Genomic DNA, 20,940 nt, shown 5'->3' with positions numbered 1-20,940 from the left:
TTGACATTGGTCAGTTGAATTGCAGAACCACCCAACTATTGGTATTGAAAAATGTTCTTTGGAGTGATCAAATATTTTGTCAGCATCTCCCTAGTTGTGTTGCATTGTGTTTCTTTTGAATTCCTTAAAAATTTCCCTTCTATGTTTGTGTAGAAACGTTCAAGGAGTATGTGTCGAAGATCTGCCCCAACGGAAAGCTCTGCCGATGGCCCGCTTACCCATGTAAGAACTCGCAGAAGTCGCAGTGCACACAAAGAAAGAAGTGGCAAGAGCTCGGTAAGTAGGAGCATAATCAGATTTAAAACCTTTGTTTTGTGTATTTTTCTCTCTGTATGTCACTCATTTTCTCATACACATGCTCGCACACACAAACCTATTTACAGGTACTTTGCACTAAGGCTGGGTAATATATTTACTGAGGGATGCAGTGAGATAAAAAGTTTTGGTCAGTTGCAAATTTAACATGTTTTGTCACTGCTGAGTTTAGCTTTTGCTGTCAGTTTTGTTTGTGTGTTGTGTTTTGTTTGTACATCGACAGTTAAATTACACCCCCACAAATCTTTTTTTTTTTGATGTTGTAGTAACATTCAGTCGTTTCAACTAAACAGTACTGCATTCCATCTGTTAGTTGGATGCAACTAAAACTAGTCTACGCAATAGATGAAAGGAAAAAAGTAGCTTTAAGTAGCTTTTTTTATAGAGATTATGTTTATATTAGCACTTCTAATTAACAAATAGTGTACGGCTTTTTTTTTTTTTATTAATTCAAATTTCCTTATCTCACCTGCCTTTTATAACACAAATTTGTCATCTTGTCAGTGAAGGTGCAAGCTTTTGCAAGGTGTAAGAAGCTTGTTAATTTCTCAACTTATGAGACTTTGCCAAAATCACTGAGGTCATTGTTTCTCTCGCTCCATCATTAACATTGTGAAGTTGTTTTTGTTCAGTTCCTAACCTAAAACTTGTAATGTAGTACACAGTTTTGAGCTATATTTCAGATGTTGTCAAATGTACAGTATGTGGAAAATAATGTTTTTTTAACCTTAAACCGCATAAACACATTTCATTATACCAAATAATGTTCTTTTTAGCAACATCATATGACCCCTTTAAGAAAACAGATGAAATTGCCCAGCCCTACTTTGTACATGGACCAGCAAACATCTTGCATAAGAGTCGAGCTCTTCACAATGTCCTAATGGAAAGTGTATAAAAATGAAGGATGGAGAGATCGCCTGTTGACTTCTGATGATGTCACCAGCTTTTGGAGACCAGATGTTGGAGGAGTTCCCCAACAATGTGAATAACAGCTGTCATATGACCCTTTCTGGCATGCAGTGCTCGGCTAATGAAGTTTGCCCATATCTGATGGACTTTATAGAATTGTTAAAGCGCACATTGAACTAGGTATTTAGGCTGAGTGTCATTAAAGCTGAATGTTTGTATTTATATGCATGTTTGTCGGGTATGGAGGCTAAGTGTTTTATTTGTGTGTGTTTGAGTGGGTGGTGCAGAAATGCAGTCTGATTACAGAAAGGAGTGCCTTAAAGTTACTGTGTAATGGTAGAGCATTTTCTACATGGCTACACTGCTAGCAGTGAGTAAGATTGTGTAAATCAAAGTAAAAACAGACTTAATCACAATCATAACAACTGTGTGGAAAGTTATGAACATGTATGGACAACATTAACTCCAGTTTAACCATTCTTTTGAAGAGCTTAAGATTGATCACCTTCTTGTTGTTGGTTGACGGATTCATTGACATTTCGTACAAATTCTTGAATGATGAAGTGTTTTCAGAAAAGAGGGAAGTTTTTCCACCTAGAGACTTACTCAACAAGGCAGTTTCAGTCTTTTTCTTTTCTGAGTTCCTCTGAATGCATACATAGTGCCATCTGCTGTATGAATCAAGTTATTACAGTGTTGATTTTTATGATTCACAGTTAGCTGTGGCTATAAAATGTGGCTGATCTGGCAGCCGAGAATATCCTCTTACTTAACCTTTAATTTCATTTGAAACTGAAACCTTTCCAGGACTGATAGTTTGTTTCTTATTTTAATTTTTGATTTTATTGTTGTTATGTGGGTGTCTACATGTGGGCTTCAAGAGGAAGCATTCTCTCTCTCTCGCTCTCATCTCATCTCAGTATTGGTCATCATAGGAAGTGTCATTTTTACATCACTGTGTGCTCACGGGCTCAGAGGATTTACACAGACACTGAGAGAGGTAGAGAAGTAATGAACATTCACATAAACTTCACAAAAGTAAAGACTGTAAGACATTCGTTTGGGCTAAATAGAAGGATTTGCTTCATAGAAACATGGCTTATCACTTCTGTACTTCCTGCTGTTGGTGGCTGTGGGTAAGCTTACTTTATTTTACTGTCAAGATGGCAATGCAACTGCACATACCACTACTCAGCCATAATTCTTCATGCTATCTGAGATAAATGCAGACAAATGCTAAGATGTTTGACTCTTGGATGAAGCCAGTTTTATATTTTTAATTTTTTTACTAGCATAGATGCATTCAGTCTTTTATAACATTGATTTGGGAAGTTGTTTCTTCCCCTATGATTTGTGTGTATCATACTGTTCAATAATATTATCTTTATGTGACCAAGGTGAGGCCTCAGTAGATGCTTCCGGTTGTCTGGCTAATTAAATAGATATTGTTTTCACTCTGTTCTTTTAATTTCCTGAAAGTTATTCAGGTGATGGATGTGGACAGATGGCTCACCCTCCATAAAAATTACTTTCTTTCTGTCTCCCCAGGCATCTTTGAATGAATCAGATATGGGTTTTGGGCTCAAGTAGTACAGTTTGAAAAATCAAGCAATTCATTCTGTATATTGAACTTTTTTTGGTATCTGTTATCATGTTATTAGAAATACAATAGTAATTTCTGCTTGTATTGTGCAAATGTGAGCCTAGTACTCATATGCAGTATCAGAAATATTAAATATAGATAGATACCATGGATGAAGTTTTTTTTTAAACTATAGAGTACACATTTTATTCAGCTAGCGCTGCTCATTGACTGGCTGTGTGCATCTTGCAGCTAGACCAAAACATATGCCTCTGTAGCATTTTTATTGGTTTTATCAACTATACATCATTTTAGTATGCATGCCAGCTGTATGAACCAGTTCTGTTAATGTAAATGGCCAAGCCAATCTTAAACAGTGCACAATAAACATATTCAAGCAACCAGGTCCAGTTCCCTTCTAAATCATCTGCACATCAACAGCATCTCGTTGATTGTCATATGACTATAGGAGATGGTTTCGGTGAAAAAAAAGAGTTCAAACACCAAGGAGTTTAGATTTGTTTCATTCCCAAATTTGAGCTTCTTATTGAGCAAACAGATATCTTGCTTTAACACTTAACTTGGCCATTGCTGTGTCAGAGGTCCTGTCAGCTTGCACTGAGTCATAATACTGGGATCAAATAAAATGAATCATCTCTCTCACAGCTTTTGTTACATGGCTTGATATAAGAAAAGCCAAAACATCCGCATATGTCGTAGCCTGAGCCACCACCTGTGTATGCTGTCATTTTCAGTTTTGATGTGTAAAGTGTTCACACAAAGGAGGTAGCATAAGTCAGTGTTACCCTTCCTGTATAAGGCAATATCCGGTCTAAAGAGGAACATCAAACAATTTAGACCACTTGTTCTATTTGGACTTTAGAATTGCTCTTTGTTATCTTCATGTAGTCAGAATAATAGGATGTAACCCAGTAATCAAACCCAATATGCTGTTGTTTGTCGTTAAAGGCTAAAGGCTAACCCTTTTGTGTTGTCATGTTACTGGGATATTGGAACAGGCGACCGACTGATGACCAAAAATGGGGTCATGTCATTTTAAGCGAAATACCACACACAAAGTGTACGCATATACACAGTACTGTCATATTGGGACCAAATTTATTTGACAATTATATTACACTACATTAGTTAGAAACCGCTGTAGTTTGACAGCATTTTTAAGTACATTGAAAGATTTTGGGTGTCCTAAACTAACGTGATTACTTTGGTAATGGGCTTTTATGTCTGTTAATAGTCACAAGGTTTCCAAAACTAGGGTGAATACCACACACAAAGTGTACGCATATACACAGTACTGTCATATTGCGACCAAATTTATTTGACAATTATATTACACTACATTAGTTAGAAACCGCTGTAGTTTGACAGCATTTTTAAGTACATTGAAAGATTTTGGGTGTCCTAAACTAACGTGATTACTTTGGTAATGGGCTTTTATGTCTGTTAATAGTCACAAGGTTTCCAAAACTAGGGTGGAGTAAGTAAAGCTCTCCGTCATATACTGGTGATGTACGTTATATATTTTCTAAGCAGCACAAACTATGACTGATGTCTAAATAAATATGCTGTATGAAAACGCAGTAAGCAGGAGATTCCAGTTCTTTGAGGTGGTTTTACCATCAGGCAGATGACTGAATCATGAGCAGTGCCTCTGTGACTCATTTGAATGCCAGGCTGACATGATGGTTTTCTTGTGATGATTCATTAATAAAAGTATGGTAGTCATTTTACCATTCAGCACTGTGGCTAATGTATGTACTTAAATTATATGTGACCCTGGACCACAACTTTACCATCAGGCAGATGACTGAATCATGAGCAGTGCCTCTGTGACTCATTTGAATGCCAGGCTGACATTATGGTTTTCTTGTGATGATTCATTAATAAAAGTATGGTAGTCATTTTACCATTCAGCACTGTGGCTAATGTATGTACTTAAATTATATGTGACCCTGGACCACAACACCAGTCTTAAGTCACTCGGGTATATTTGTAGCAATAGCCAAAAATACACTGTATGGGTCAAAATTATCGATTTTTCTTTTATGCCGAAAATCATTAGGATATTAAGTAAAGATCATGCTCCATGAAGATATTTTGTAAATTTCCTACTGTAAATATATTAAAACTTCATTTTTGATAAGTAATATGCATAGCTAAGAACTTCATTTGGACAACTTTAAAGGCGATTTTCTCAATATTTAGATTCAGATTCCAGATTTTCAAATAGTTGTATCTCGGTCAAATATTGTCCTATCTTAACAAACCGTACATCAATGGAAAGCTTATTTAGTTTTCAGATGATGTATAAATCTCAATTTCGAAAAATTGACCCTTATGACTGATTTTGTGGTCCAGGGTCACATATGGACGTCAGCCAGATTCTCCTCATGTCAGTTTATATTGTATCTGTATTTTAAATCTTTGCCTCTATGCTGATTATCTTATAGTAAGATGTGTGGTTGTGTACCGATTGTCATAAAAGAAGGAAAGCAGATTCCTATTGCTCTGTCTCTATAAAAGGAACAAAAACTCATTTGCCATTGATTGGCTTTTGCCATTTATAAGACTCTCTTGTCTTGCTGTTCCTTAATCTAATGTTAGTGATTTGTGCCTTCTGTGCCAGCTAAAACTGGAGCCTGTAGTATTTTATTTAAACAGAAATAGTTTTAATGTTTTTTTTTAATTATTTTTTATTAAAGGAATTCACATGCAAGTTTGCTTGTTAAATTAGTGACCTAAATAGAATTTTGTATAGTTCATATTCATTTTTTAATCTAATGTTAGTGATTTGTGCCTTCTGTGCCAGCTAAAACTGGAGCCTGTAGTATTTTATTTAAACAGAAATAGTTTTAATGTTTTTTTTTTATTATTTTTTATTAAAGGAATTCACATACAAGTTTGCTTGTTAAATTAGTGACCTAAATAGAATTTTGTATAGTTCATATTCATTTGATCACAATATTTAAAACTTACTTTATTTCAAAATTTAAATTAGATCTGGAATCTTAGACTTATTTGAGGTCTCAGACTTATGAAGGCCTCTGTATGTGTGAAAAAAAGCACAACTGACAGTGATTTAGATAGCTATAATAGTTCAGTGGCATATGGTTATATTATTAATTGTATTATTTAGATGTAGATTTGGTCTCAGGTGTGGTTAATATGTGAGATTTCTTTTTTCTTCATTTACATACAGTGTAATTCACTCCCAGTCCACTAATGGACGCTAAATTGCACCTCAGCATTTCACTGGCGCTGTCTTCTCCCCCGCCAATTTGAACTCATTATGTTAGTTCATACATCAACGAATCACATAATCTATTAAGATGTACAGAAAGATTTGCTAATTTCATTTTTGCTTGTGATCTGTGTTGGTTTCAAAGACTAAAAATCAGAATTCAGATTCTGAAGTTCAGCAAGCGAATATGGAAATAAATGTCAGGCCAAAAAAGGACAGCAAGGTTTGGTTGGTCATCATCAGTGATGTTTGCATGACAGTTTGTGTACATTTGCAAAGCAAACTAACTCATTGTACCATAGGCTTTAAACACCTTACAAGCCAGAGTGAATTACTCTAACATGCACAAGTATGTTCTAGTAATCCCATTTATTTGTTTCTGTTAACAATTTCTTCTTTTTTTTTGGTTTCTTTCATCAAGCATTCTTCTGCTCTCAGCAAAATGAGCTGCTGACAGTATTGCACAACCAATTCACCTCTCTCCATCTGTCTCTCTCTCTCCTTCTCTTTCTCTCTCAAAGCTGGAACAGTAGCAGGGAACACTGCAGTGCATATATCTTCCTCTCCCTCTCTCTCTCTCTATTTCTCTCTCTCATGCTCATATCACTGGCTTCCCTTACCCCTCCCTCTCTGTCTCTGCTCTCGTTTTTCTCCTCCCTCTGTTTTCTCCTTGAGTACAAGTCCTGTAGCACGGGGGACAGAGGCAGGAAAGCTGACGCATTTCTGTTCTACCTGCCAGAACCTGCAGAGACACATTTAAGGACACCAGAGGAAAAGACCACCTTGAAACAGTATTTGTATTTCAATGCCTGCGAAACCACCTGGATACTTCTGGCTCGTAATTTCCATGTTTTACAAACAGACTTTTCACACTGGACTTGTGTGTACTAGGCATTCTAGCAACAAAGAAATAAGGAAACACTAATCTTGGTCTCCAGCTTTCCGTTTGACCCTACGTTGAGAGTTACGGACGTTTTCCGAATTGACAGGTGGACAGTTTTGATGCTCTTTGGGAGATGCAGTTGTGTTGAAGTAGCTCGCGCTGCCTGACAGGTTTGAGACATGACTGGGAAAGTCGGTGTGTTTGACAGCTCTGATTCATGAGTTGACTAGCGCTTGTTTGAATGTGTGACTCTGCTGACAGATCTAGTCAAAAGACTCTCAAACATAAATGTAGGAGCAGTGCACTGCTCATTTTAGACCATCTCTAGTGACGCAGCTTGAAGTGACATGACGTTTGTCTATGAAATGTCAATGACATTTGCATGCTATTCATTCATTGACACATTGGTTGATTGAAATGTAACTATTTAAAAAGAGTTGCTCAGGTTAATAAGTAAGGCGTATTGAATCAGCTTCCATGTCATCATGCCACTCTATTTTTTGTTTAGGGACGTAATTGCAGGTGCCTCTGTGGTTACATAATAACTATAACTTTGTTGCTTTGTCAGTGAGCATGAGGCATTGCAACTGCTGTGTTTACTTGGACAATCCAGTGTCCTTTATTCTAGCTCTTATTATGATGTCTCAGAAAACTGTATTGTAGAATGATGACTCTATCAACAGTGAGTCATTTATGTACCTAATGTAATTTTGAATAATCGCTTTTGAATAATCTTAAATTAGGAGTACCTGGGTGACTTTCTGTTACTATATATCTGTGACTCAGTTGAAAGTTGAAAATGTAGCTATTGAGGTGCTACAAAAAATAGTCCCCAAACTTTGGTCAAGCATTGTTGGAAGTTAGATCACGTTCGACTGCTTGGTGGCAATTTGCAGTTTGTTTCATACTGCAGTGCAGAGTGGAGCACAATCTGTCCTGGCCTCACTCTGGAGACATGCTGTACCAGAACAACACTTAAGTTGCCGGACTGGGCTAAAGAGGAAAGTCCTCTGTATCATAAAGTGCCACCCAACCATGGAGTTTAAAAACAGATGCACATTCCACTGGACCTGACTGGACTGGGGTCCCTTTTAAATTGAGGCCACTTCCCTGAAGGTTGAATTGGACTGGTAGTCAATGGACCTTAGCGCTTCCATTTGAGAGTCTTGATTGGATGTCCACAGTGTCCCAAGTTAAAGAACTTCACTGAAAAATCTTAGCATTGAGAGCTTTCCATAAGGACGCAAACGTTTATTAAATTTACTCACTCTGAATCCTGAGAGATGGAGTACCTGGGCGACAAGTTGTCGGTGGCCCACTCGCAAGTGTCGGGCTGGATGGGAAATGTGCACCGTTCGCTTCAAGGTGCCCTCAACTTGGTCTCCAACAGTGTAGAGAGAAGATCTGCAGGAGGAGGTGGAGAGGACGGAGGTGGCTTTAAGAGGGCCGCCTCTCTACGCAGCCTGGCCAGTCGCAGCCGAGAGTCCTTCCACAGATTCAGCCTGCGCAGCCAACAGCGATTATCCCTACGCAGACGAACCACCTCACTGGCTTCACCGAGCACTCCCTCGTCTGTAAGAGAAATATATGCAATTTCTATCTCTGCATTACCCAAAATCATCATCTCTAAAACCACAAATACAGAGTAGTGCACATACTGATTTCCCACTTGGCACCATGTAGTCCTCAATCTTTGTCTAAGTGGTCACTTTCCATTTAAACAAAACTGCTTAAAGCCTTTCTTTTGTCATTGTCTGAACTTGAAACTGAGCTTGCTTCTGTTGTTGTCTCAAGCTGTATGGCTGGAATGGGCAACTCTGGTCCTGGTGGGCTACCGTCCTGCAAAGTTTAGCACTATCCCCTATCAAACACCTGACAAATCTGACCTCAGATGTCTTTAGGATTGCTTGAAAATTACAGGCAGGTGTGTGATTAGAGATAGAACTAAACTCTGAAGGACAAGGGCCCTCCAGGACCGAAGTTCCCCCCAACATTGCACATTTTGCTTGTCCCCTTTAATCAAACACACCTGATTCAGGTCGTCTGCTCATTAGTAGAGACTCAGAGACCTGAAATGGGTGTGTCAGACAAAGGAGACATGCAAAATGTGCAGTGTTGGGGGTCCTCCAAGAACTTGATTGAGAACGTGAATGCTCAGTCCTGTTCTTGGGGATCTACCTCCATAAAAAGTTCAGTTCCAACCCTAATTAAATAATACACCTGAACTAGCTTCAGACGTTTGTTGTATTCGACTGTAAGTGCCCTGCAAAGTGGATATCACAGGATATTCCGCCATGGTTCCAGTTCGAAGGGAGCGTATATGTTCCATTCAAAGGGCATTAAAGTGTGCGAGACATGAATTTAAATTGTATTTATTTACAGAAGAATTATTTCACACTTCTCTGAGTTTCGTCTATGTGTGAAGACGCTGTAGACAGTAGTGTAGCGCAAATCCGTGAATGAATGTTCCGAAGTGAAGTAAACTTCAATGGATTTCCCGTGTGCAGGTAGTAGGGAGCAATGAACACTGTGTAGGGACCATGTCAATCTAAACACAGTTCATGCATGGAGCTCTCTTATAATGAGCTGGTTGTCTGAATCACAGTCGCAGCCGAGAGTCCTTCCACAGATTCAGCCTGCGCAGCCAACAGCGATTATCCCTACGCAGACGAACCACCTCACTGGCTTCACCGAGCACTCCCTCGTCTGTAAGAGAAATATATGCAATTTCTATCTCTGCATTACCCAAAATCATCATCTCTAAAACCACAAATACAGAGTAGTGCACATACTGATTTCCCACTTGGCACCATGTAGTCCTCAATCTTTGTCTAAGTGGTCACTTTCCATTTAAACAAAACTGCTTAAAGCCTTTCTTTTGTCATTGTCTGAACTTGAAACTGAGCTTGCTTCTGTTGTTGTCTCAAGCTGTATGGCTGGAATGGGCAACTCTGGTCCTGGTGGGCTACCGTCCTGCAAAGTTTAGCACTATCCCCTATCAAACACCTGACAAATCTGACCTCAGATGTCTTTAGGATTGCTTGAAAATTACAGGCAGGTGTGTGATTAGAGATAGAACTAAACTCTGAAGGACAAGGGCCCTCCAGGACCGAAGTTCCCCCCAACATTGCACATTTTGCTTGTCCCCTTTAATCAAACACACCTGATTCAGGTCGTCTGCTCATTAGTAGAGACTCAGAGACCTGAAATGGGTGTGTCAGACAAAGGAGACATGCAAAATGTGCAGTGTTGGGGGTCCTCCAAGAACTTGATTGAGAACGTGAATGCTCAGTCCTGTTCTTGGGGATCTACCTCCATAAAAAGTTCAGTTCCAACCCTAATTAAATAATACACCTGAACTAGCTTCAGACGTTTGTTGTATTCGACTGTAAGTGCCCTGCAAAGTGGATATCACAGGATATTCCGCCATGGTTCCAGTTCGAAGGGAGCGTATATGTTCCATTCAAAGGGCATTAAAGTGTGCGAGACATGAATTTAAATTGTATTTATTTACAGAAGAATTATTTCACACTTCTCTGAGTTTCGTCTATGTGTGAAGACGCTGTAGACAGTAGTGTAGCGCAAATCCGTGAATGAATGTTCCGAAGTGAAGTAAACTTCAATGGATTTCCCGTGTGCAGGTAGTAGGGAGCAATGAACACTGTGTAGGGACCATGTCAATCTAAACACAGTTCATGCATGGAGCTCTCTTATAATGAGCTGGTTGTCTGAATCAGGTGTGTTAAATAAGAGAGACATGCAAAATATGCAGAGCAGTGGTCGCCAGGACTGGAATTGAGAACCACTGAGATAATGCATAATAATGATAACATCGCTCACAACAGGCAAAAGTGACCTAAATTAATTGTCTTCAAATTTATTTATTCCACAGTCTAATCTGTCCCGCCACGGTTTCATAATAAAACGAAGATATATTTATACCTCTCATATAACATAAATGGTTTTTAACGTTTTGTGTTTCACGGCATTGCTTTGGCAAGTATCTGTCAAACGAATTAAAACTGAAAGCGAATAATATGACTTATCAAGTCTGTTTGCGCTGCTTGTTTCAAAGTGAAGCGCGCACATTGCGCACGCGATCGACTCGTGATTCGGTGTTTTCCGTGTCTCAGAGCTGCTCAGTTCACAGTGAATGCAGTGAACTCCGTTATTGAATGTGCTGTAAGTTTAGCGCGCGTTTGGGATCGCAACAGCCACCAGTTATGCATAATTTGCACATTTTCATAATTTTCAATATTTTAATGGTCAAACGTTTACAGTATTTCATTAAATTAGTAATGTTTGTAAAGCTGTTTTCACAGAAGCTGGAGTTTTGCGCCAAAATAAAAGCTTAAGGGTTTATCTCTTGCAAACATGGCCTAAAATTAACAGATGCACACAGAGAAAATACTGTACAGGCACAGCAAGCTCACTGTTGGGAAGAAAAATATAAATATTTGGGGTGGGGGTTTATATGAATGTATTTCTGAAGGGAACTGACTTCACAAAAGTTTTGATGGCATTTTCCCCCTCTTATCATTGTTGATCCATAAGCGCCACCTGTTGTCAGAGAGTGAGTTTGCGTTCTCATTCAGCCTGTCTGTTTTTGTTTCATGCATGTTTTATCTTTGCATCTTTGTTTGTATCGTGATTAAAATGCAGTGGTTGGTTCTAATTTCAAATGGCTTTTTATTTTTATTTTATTAAATATGTTTAGTTGTTGTAGTAGTAGCAACTGTTTCATGGCAAGGAATAATATTTATGGCCGGTAAATTTTCTGAAGTCACCAGCCACTGGCAGATGTGAATTTAGTTTTAGGCCCTGCTTGCAAGTGAAGAAATTAGGACAGAAGTATTGCAATTTCCCTACTGTAGAGTAAGGTTAAAATAATATACCTAAAAAAAAATGATAATAATTTTCATTTATTTCACAGTGCAATTGTTTTACAATATATGGCTATTACTGTCATAGGAATAATAATATAAAATTATTATTATTATTTTATTCTAATTTGTTTGGCTTCCAAATTCACCAGTGAAACTGAGACACTGTATCTACTAAAAAGAGGGTTGAGTCCCCATTTCAAGAACAAGTACATTCACCAGCTTTTTTTCTTTTAGTTTGCACACTGAACCTGTGTTGGAGCTCTTAATTTTGAACTCTCAAAGTGCACCAGATTTATGAATTTAACTTTAAAATGTACAAAATTTTCTTACGGCGGAAGAATGCCCCCGAACCCCCCTAGAGGGGTCGAGGACCACCCACGACAGTCTCACAGAATCCTGTGGGAAACACTGTTATCAATGTGTGTAGTATTTTAATAATCCAGACACGCTACGTCTGTCATGTTGTCACTGTCAACGTTTACGTGGACATCAGTAATCTAAGTATGTACTTTGTTCTGAGTAAGACAATATTACGATTAAGGTGTTCACATTAATTGCTTTTAGAATATTCTTTTCATGTTCCCGTTTTACATGTTATAGTACATACATAGATCGATTAATGGCACACGTCATTACGTCCCCACTCGATGCCACCCGACATCCCCTCCAGAATTTCGCGGTGAAAAGTCCTACACAACGGTATACAATAATGTGATTAAGGTGTGTACATGTCTTTACTGCACTTAAATAATGTGACTAAAATAGGAATAGTCCACGTCTTAATCCTGATTATGACTAGCCGGATTAAGGTAATCAAAAATCTCTGTTTACATGGTAGATTCTTAATCAGAGTATTGTCTTAATCGTATTAAAATCTGAGTATTGTTGTCCATGTAAACGTACTGAGTGTCACGTTACTTATGCTGTCAGTTGCGTCACTTCACTGTCATTCAACTCCTTTCCTTTGGCTTAATGGGAGAGTAAAGTGTTTATTGGATGCAGACTTCAGAATCTCAGTGGAAGTTCACATACATTTTTTTCGACTACTTTATAGTAGTAGGCATACATGTACAGGGCAAGACCTGAAGTGAATGGGTCAGATAAGGGAGACATCCGACTGCTGGTGTGCCTACAGGAACAGGGGTAGGATACATTAGGCTTACAGGAGTTTTATAGGAGGTGCATTTAGAGACTTCCTATGTCATTTAATCTGGATAACTTTCACATCTAGATTGTTAAATCTTTCAAATCTAATTTTTATACCATGTTCCTGTATGCTGTATACAGTTTCTTTATTTTGTACCTGGTACCTCTCCATCTCCTACTCTGTATGTGTTTGTGTTTGGTGGCTTGACCTTTGCAGAGGTATAAGAGAACCTTTGAGATGCGCAGTGAGCCCAGAAGGGCATTCTGTGAAAGCTAGGTCAGCACGATTGACACAAAATGTAGACATCATGCATACTGAAACCTGGCACTACACTGCAAGGATTTATGTCCTTACATTAAAGTTCACACAAACTCTTTTCTCCGCTGTGGCTGTCAGTCATTCATTCAGCCTTTAAACCCTGGTCGCATTCGGTTACAGCAGTCAGCTCGGTAAAGCTCTCTCCAAGATCATTCTGTGTTCCCATTATACTTGATTTGTAAATACATGTCAATGATTTTGCAAAAAGGACTTTATCTTCTTGCCGGAGTTTAATGTTGTTTTGTTACTTGCTACCGGGTGTCTTTGAGAACAAAACACGGGTGTAGAAAAGACTATAAATAGTTTTTAACGTGCACAGTAACTGACATTTAAAACTGTTAAAAGAAAGGCTCAATAACTGTTGCACAGATATAATACACTACGCATCAATTTCTCTTCCCTTTGCGCTTTGCAGTTTTTAACACGAAGCGCTTACAATGTGCACATCCGGTGTGCAGAATGATGCACTTGAACGCCGTGATGCCGTGTTGCTTCAAGCGCATCATTCTGTATAAAAACAGTTCGTGCTGCACTGTATTTGTTTTGTCCTATTGTATCTATCATATGTTGTTGCCTTATTAAAAAATATGCTATACATTCAAAAGAAATGTATTTTAATTTGATAGTATATACTGTGTATATACTATATTGTGTGCTTGTGTGTCAGAAAAATTGAACAAAATGAACTGTACTGTACATTGATCAAAGCAGGTATGTATTCATTGTAACAGAATTAACTAGTGACATACACAGGAAGAGTGCTCCATTCACCTTCAGCCTAGCTATATATTACCACACACAAACAAGCTGAGATTATGAACACTTTGCATGGAATAGTTTGAACATTGTAACAATTCTTCACAGTTTACAGGCTCAGAATTATGCAAGTTTGAAAGTAAATGTGTACATTAGGAGCACTTTAAGCATGTTATTTGAGGCAAAGCTCCGGTGAACTAGTTATTTAAAATGACAAAAGTGCACATTCTGACCAATAATTGTTTTGATCAAAACGCTTTCTTTAATATTGGGTCTGCCAATAATATATATTAGCTTTCAAAAGTTTAAGGTCAGTTAGATTTTTTTGTAAGAAATGGATATTTTTATATACATTAATCAAAAGTGATAGACATTTTAATGTTACAAAAGGTTTCAGTTTTAAATAAATGTTTCTCTTTCAAACTTTCTATTTATCAGAGAATCCTGAAAAGATCATGATTTCAATATCGATAACAAATAAGAAATGTTTCTTGAGCAGCAAATCAGCATATTAGGATGATTTCTGATGGATCATGTGACTCTGAAGACTGGAGTAAATTTATATTTACATTTAGCAGACGCTTTTATCCAAAGCGACTTACAAATGAGGACAGTGGAAGCAATCAAAAACAACAAAAGAGCAATGATATACAAGTGCTATAACAAGTCTCAGTTAAATGACATTTTAAAATATATTAAAATAGAAAGCAGTTATTTAAAAAAAATGTGATAATATTTCCAGGGGTGTGAAGTAACGAATTACCAATATTCACGTTACAGTAATTAAGTAGTTTTTATCAGTAATTGTACTTTGAGTAGTTTAAAAATTGTGTACTTTTACTTGAGTACATTTTAAGTGATGTATCGGTACTTTTACTCCACTATTTTCCTCCGTTTGTGGTCGTTACATGCTTATTTTAATTTAATTTTTATCCATCAACGTGATTGGATAGAGAGTAATAGGTCTCGTGACTTTCGTCAAATCAAATTGTGCATAGAAAACTATAACCGCCAACTGTTTACCATGGCTGCTGGAAGTGCATTCTTCAAGCATCAATTCAGTCGCATCTTCCTCTAACTTAATATGTTAAGGTAAATTTCGGATTTGTGCTTACTAAATGATTTGTATATATGCTTGCCTATCTACACGGCCTGAAATTTGGTGTCATTTGTTAAAATTGTAACAGAAATTATCAAGTTTAGTTATTTTTATTTCTTTATTGCAAAACACTCAAACTGTCACCGTTTTGGAGAGAAATGGGCTCTCATTTTAACCCATATCATGGTATGTGATGCTGAACTATGAGTTTCTAATGGTGTTTGCACTGTTCTAAACATTTAATATGTTATGTGCAACAACAGCATGCTGTCTCAGTGGCCTTACACATGATTTTAAATCTATTTTTTCAAACTTTATGATTTAAATGGGGATGATTGTACTGAGAATAACTTTCATCTTTTCTTCAACTGAATACTGTTTCCGTGCTGTTTTGATGTATTTTAAAGAGTTGACAGTCAAAATTAAAACTGCTGGATGATAGATATTCTTCATTCTTTATGACAAATAAGATAATGTGAATTACAGAATGTACAACGTTTTTCAAATGTATCAATTGCGGTGTACAGCGTTTATTATGAGGGGGTAGAATCCACAGCTCAGTACTCACTACTCAATACTCATGAGTACTTTTAAATAGGCTACTTTTTTACTCTTATTCAAGTAGTTTTTTGGACAAGTACTTTTACTCTACTCACACTACATTTTTTGGAAGGTAATGGTACTTTTACTTGAGTATATTTTTTCAGTACTCTTTCCACCACTGAACATTTCACAGTATTACTATTTTTACTGTATTTTTGATTAAATAAAGGCAGGCTGAATGTGCATAAGAGACCATTTAAAAAAAAAAGATTTAAAAGTCTTGTAGACCCCAAATGTTTGTACTTTTGATAGTGTATATTGTTTGGATAATTTGTCATCTTTTTAAATAACAGCCATTCATTTTCAAGTGCCAGAGGGCCTTGTCCTGCTGCAGTTGAATTTAATATATGTAAATTCAGTCTGTCAAGCATCTTACACTGCTCTTTCACAATATCAGCTGTTAATGTTTGATGTTCCCTCAGGTAAATGTAGCCACACCTTTGGTGGGAATGTTTTGTGAGAATGCCAGGAGATGAAAATTAGTCTCTTAGCGTGCACACACACACCAAGGAACATGTACAGTACATGCACTATGGGAAATTAAGAAAGGCTTAATAATTGCTTGCGTTGATTATGAAGAGACTCAAAGAGGAGATTCGGTTTTGGAGATAAGACTCCCACAAGTGTAAATAGAAACACTAACGCATCTCTGTGAAAGACCAAACATCAGCGTGTTGGTGGAAAAGTGAAGGCTACCCTTTTTTTTCTACCTCTCATCTTTTCTTTCCATCCGTTCATTGTTTCTTTGCTTCCCCTGACGCACTATTCCTGTTCATGTAGTGAGATGGTGAGAGGTTTTCAAGTTCTCGCTCTCTCTCTCTCTGCTGCTGTGTATTTGTTATTTTCACACTGAAAGGTTCAGATAAGAGTGTTCTTATCCAGGGCTTTGCCCTTTAAAATAAGATATTGTTCTATCTAGACCTACACCCTTATATTGTCAGAGTGGCCCTTACAACTAATGTTTGTTCTGAGTGTACCACTCCCTCTCAGTGTGTGTGTGTTAATTTATCTGTGGTCGGCAGGCACTGAATATCAGTCGCTTTCCAAGGTGAGCAGACCGTTCATAGGTGTGTCTTCGTTAGCGAGCATTGGTTATGAGACTTGGAAGATTTACCTGCCTTAAATAAAGCCAAATTGTTTGGCCTGCCAAAAATGAAAGCATTTATAACCAAACACACCCATTTCATTGTCTTTGAGGGCAGATATATGCAAAGATGTGCAAAAAGTTCACAGACATTTTGCTGATGCATTGTGTTCATAGCCGATGCTAATGAATCAGCACTGCAATACATGCTAAAAGCTTTAGGTTAATCAGCCACCAGCTGTTTGAGACATTCTTCCTGGCTTTTCTGGTCAAGTGATTAGTGTAAAAAAAGTGTAATTCCACCCTGTGTTTTGGATTTGGATTAGTTATTCAGAATGTACTTTTTTTATTTTATAGAGAAGCTTTGTCAAAATATACTGTTTCTGTCATTAACTTTTGTAGAAGCAACCATTTGATTACCCCAGTATGGTGCTTCTGCAAAAAATATACCACAGTTTCTGTGAAAATACCAAAATAGCTGTATAATTATACTTTTATTGAATCCACTTCAAACTGTTTTTCTGGCATTTAATCTTTAACCGATGACAGTGGTGACTTAGTATTTAAATACCACAGTTTTATTATATTAACAATAGGTGTAATAACTATGGTATTTTGGTGGCAACTAAGGTTACCCTGGTAAAACTAGAGGTTCATATTCTATTGACTCCAGCAGTTGGTATCATAGAGCTGTCTGATTCATTACACTCTTTGGTTTTTGTGCTGTGCATACGGATATGTTTCTTTGTCTGTCCCAGCATGTGTTTATGACTATTGGTCAACCAAAATGGGTTTTTCTGAAGCCAGTGCTGGTACTGAACTACAGACCAGAGTGACCCATTGCCAATATAAAATAATCCAAATGAGATGTACACAAAACTGATAAAATGGAATAAACTTTTATTTATTTATTTAAAAATCACTTCCATTTTTGTTTATAAGGTTTGAGTTCTGAATATTTATAATTAGCATTATTTAAAAAAACGCTAACGCATGTCCTCATTTAGAAAGCTAAGTGTGTGTGTGTGTGTGTGTGTGTGTGTGTGTGTGTGTGTGTGTGTGTGAGAGGTAAGCGTTTTATGGGGGGGGCGCACCTCTGTTTTTACAATAGGTGTAATAACTATGGTATTTTGGTGGCAACTAAGGTTACCCTGGTAAAACTAGAGGTTCATATTCTATTGACTCCAGCAGTTGGTATCATAGAGCTGTCTGATTCATTACACTCTTTGGTTTTTGTGCTGTGCATACGGATATGTTTCTTTGTCTGTCCCAGCATGTGTTTATGACTATTGGTCAACCAAAATGGGTTTTTCTGAAGCCAGTGCTGGTACTGAACTACAGACCAGAGTGACCCATTGCCAATATAAAATAATCCAAATGAGATGTACACAAAACTGATAAAATGGAATAAACTTTTATTTATTTATTTAAAAATCACTTCCATTTTTGTTTATAAGGTTTGAGTTCTGAATATTTATAATTAGCATTATTTAAAAAACCGCTAACGCATGTCCTCATTTAGAAAGCTAAGTGTGTGTGTGTGTGTGTGTGTGTGTGTGTGTGTGTGAGATGAACAGTTTATCAGGTGGGAGCACTGCTCTGATGTTGTCCAGTCTGATTCTCACTTCTCTCTGTTGCCTGTTACTCTTCCTGACAGGAAAGGCAGAGCTGATGAATGGCATCCTGTGCTGTTTTCTCTAATGCAAACAGCCTCAACACACACTTTCCCTCTCATTCTGTCACTTACACACACACACACACACACACAGTCTCTCTCTCATTATTACTAATGACTTAATGCTCAGGTCGATACCTGTCATCTTAAATTCTGAATTTTGCCGTGGTGACTGTGTGTTTAAGAATTGGCTCTGTTTTTAGTTCCATTTTCCAGTTATAAATTAATGTGAATTTAAAGTGACTTGGCCATACCCCACAGGATGTTGAATTCAAATTGCAGGAGGAGGAATTTACTGCAGTTAAAAGAAAGTCACACATCAGAGGAACTTCATTAGTCCACCACCACAAAAAATCAAGCAAGAACAGATCACTTGTTCTGTTAAAGGTGTCCAAGGTGTAAACCTGTTTCATCTTGTTTGGCTACATTTGGAAAGTAAATTAGATCATTCTGAGAAATTATGTGTTCTTCCACCATAGTTGATATGAATATTAGAGGTTTAACGGTTCAGATTGCTCACGGTTCGGTTTACAGTTTTAGGGTCACGGTTCGGATATCCATAACTTCTTGCCAGCATGGTCTGAAGATGATCCAAGTCAATTTTGATGAAAATTGGACCAATGGTCTAGGAGTTGTTCGAAAAAGTAGGTTTTCATAGAAAACCAAAATGGCAGATAGGAAGTTCGGCAGATTATGGCATAATTAGGGTTGTAACGGTATGAGATTTTCACGGTATGATAATCGTCTCAGAAAATATCACGGTTTCACGGTTATCACGGTATATATAATTCTTATCAGTAACAATGACTCTTAAAAGAAGAAGAACAAGTTATTTGAGTGAACAAATCCTTTATTACAACAATCATGAAACCATTTTAATGAAAGTATTGAAGTCTCCCTTCTGAAAAATAAACAATTAAAAAAATAAAGCTGTACACCTTATGTATGTCTATATCACACTTGAACATTTTAATTAATGTTTTAAAATGTTATCAAATGAAAATGTACAACCTTTATTTTTGGCAAAGTTAAAACATGGACAAACATGATATTCCTTGAAAACAATGTTTAAATAAATAATGTTATTATAAAGAATATTATTATTGTTGTTATAACTTTGAAGTACTTTGTACAATGATAATATATTTCTGTCATAATTTCAAATTAAATCGAACGTTTATTTTGACGGGTTGTAGCGGACCTTTGAGTTTCAGAGTGTATTTGACAATGGTTTTTCCCAAATAAAACTAGGAAATGTTTATTTACATTTTCTCTCAGAGCAGCTCTGCTGATGTTCATGTTTATGTAGACGCTGAAAACAATATTAGCGTCATGTGTACTTCAGTATGCAGCAGATAAAACGGCGCCACTCAGAGACATGCAGAAACAAGCAGATTATTCATATAGCTGTCTCTTTGCGTTTAAATATTCACAGACACGTATCATATCCAGGGGTTAAATTGGGATTTGTTACGTGGGGGCGCTCTATGGTATCGAGCTTATATATGTGTGTGTGTGTGTGTTTTGTCTTTTGCAAATATGATTTATTCTGAAGCAATATTCTCATCAGTTTTCTATCAGCTGTGACATAAATCTGCATGTTTTTTTTTTAAATATTTTATCCAAGGGCTTTTTATATTTATTTTTTATTTTTTACCTTAAGAGGGCATTTTCCCACTAATCACATTAATATTTTCCCAAATAAAACTAGGAAATGTTTATTTACATTTTCTCTCAGAGCAGCTCTGCTGATGTTCATGTTTATGTAGACGCTGAAAACAATATTAGCGTCATGTGTACTTCAGTATGCAGCAGATAAAACGGCGCCACTCAGAGACATGCAGAAACAAGCAGATTATTCATATAGCTGTCTCTTTGCGTTTAAATATTCACAGACACGTATCATATCCAGGGGTTAAATTGGGATTTGTTACGTGGGGGCGCTCTATGGTATCGAGCTTATATATGTGTGTGTGTGTGTGTTTTGTCTTTTGCAAATATGATTTATTCTGAAGCAATATTCTCATCAGTTTTCTATCAGCTGTGACATAAATCTGCGTGTTTTTAAAAAAAAATATTTTATCCAAGGGCTTTTTTTTTATTTATTTTTTATTTTTTACCTTAAGAGGGCATTTTCCCACTAATCACATTAATACTTTTATTTCAGATTCTTAGATTTTATCTATAAATTCAATTATAATAATGTGATTATCTATACGTTATCAAATTAAATCATTTACACTGAAAAATACAACTGCATTAAATAACATTATGAGATTCTTTTAAATATTTTTGAATATACAAACAAGAAATTATGGTGGAAATTATACTTTTCAATGAAATTAAAACGCCAGTAGGTGCCAGTGAGCGTTTAATGAGTGAGTCATTGAGTCGTTCAACTATTAAACAGTTGTAATG

At 37.0% G+C, this 20,940-nt stretch overlaps 1 protein-coding gene across 1 annotated transcript in view; it reads left to right on the top strand.

The window, feature by feature from the left end:
* LOC107565328 (zinc finger CCCH domain-containing protein 13) overlaps positions 1-20,940 on the top strand; it is a 51,084-nt gene that overhangs the window by 14,448 nt on the left and 15,696 nt on the right. The window contains exon 6 of the mRNA XM_016250547.1: positions 154-276. Coding sequence (XP_016106033.1) covers positions 154-276 — 123 coding nt within the window. The remainder of the gene's footprint in view (positions 1-153; positions 277-20,940) is intronic.

Source organism: Sinocyclocheilus grahami, unplaced genomic scaffold (genome assembly GCF_001515645.1).
Source record: "Sinocyclocheilus grahami isolate Dianchi unplaced genomic scaffold, SAMN03320097.WGS_v1.1 scaffold994.1, whole genome shotgun sequence".
Classification (NCBI taxonomy): domain Eukaryota; kingdom Metazoa; phylum Chordata; class Actinopteri; order Cypriniformes; family Cyprinidae; genus Sinocyclocheilus; species Sinocyclocheilus grahami.
Note: the sequence above shows the minus strand (reverse complement) of the source record. Positions and strands in the feature narration are given on the sequence as shown.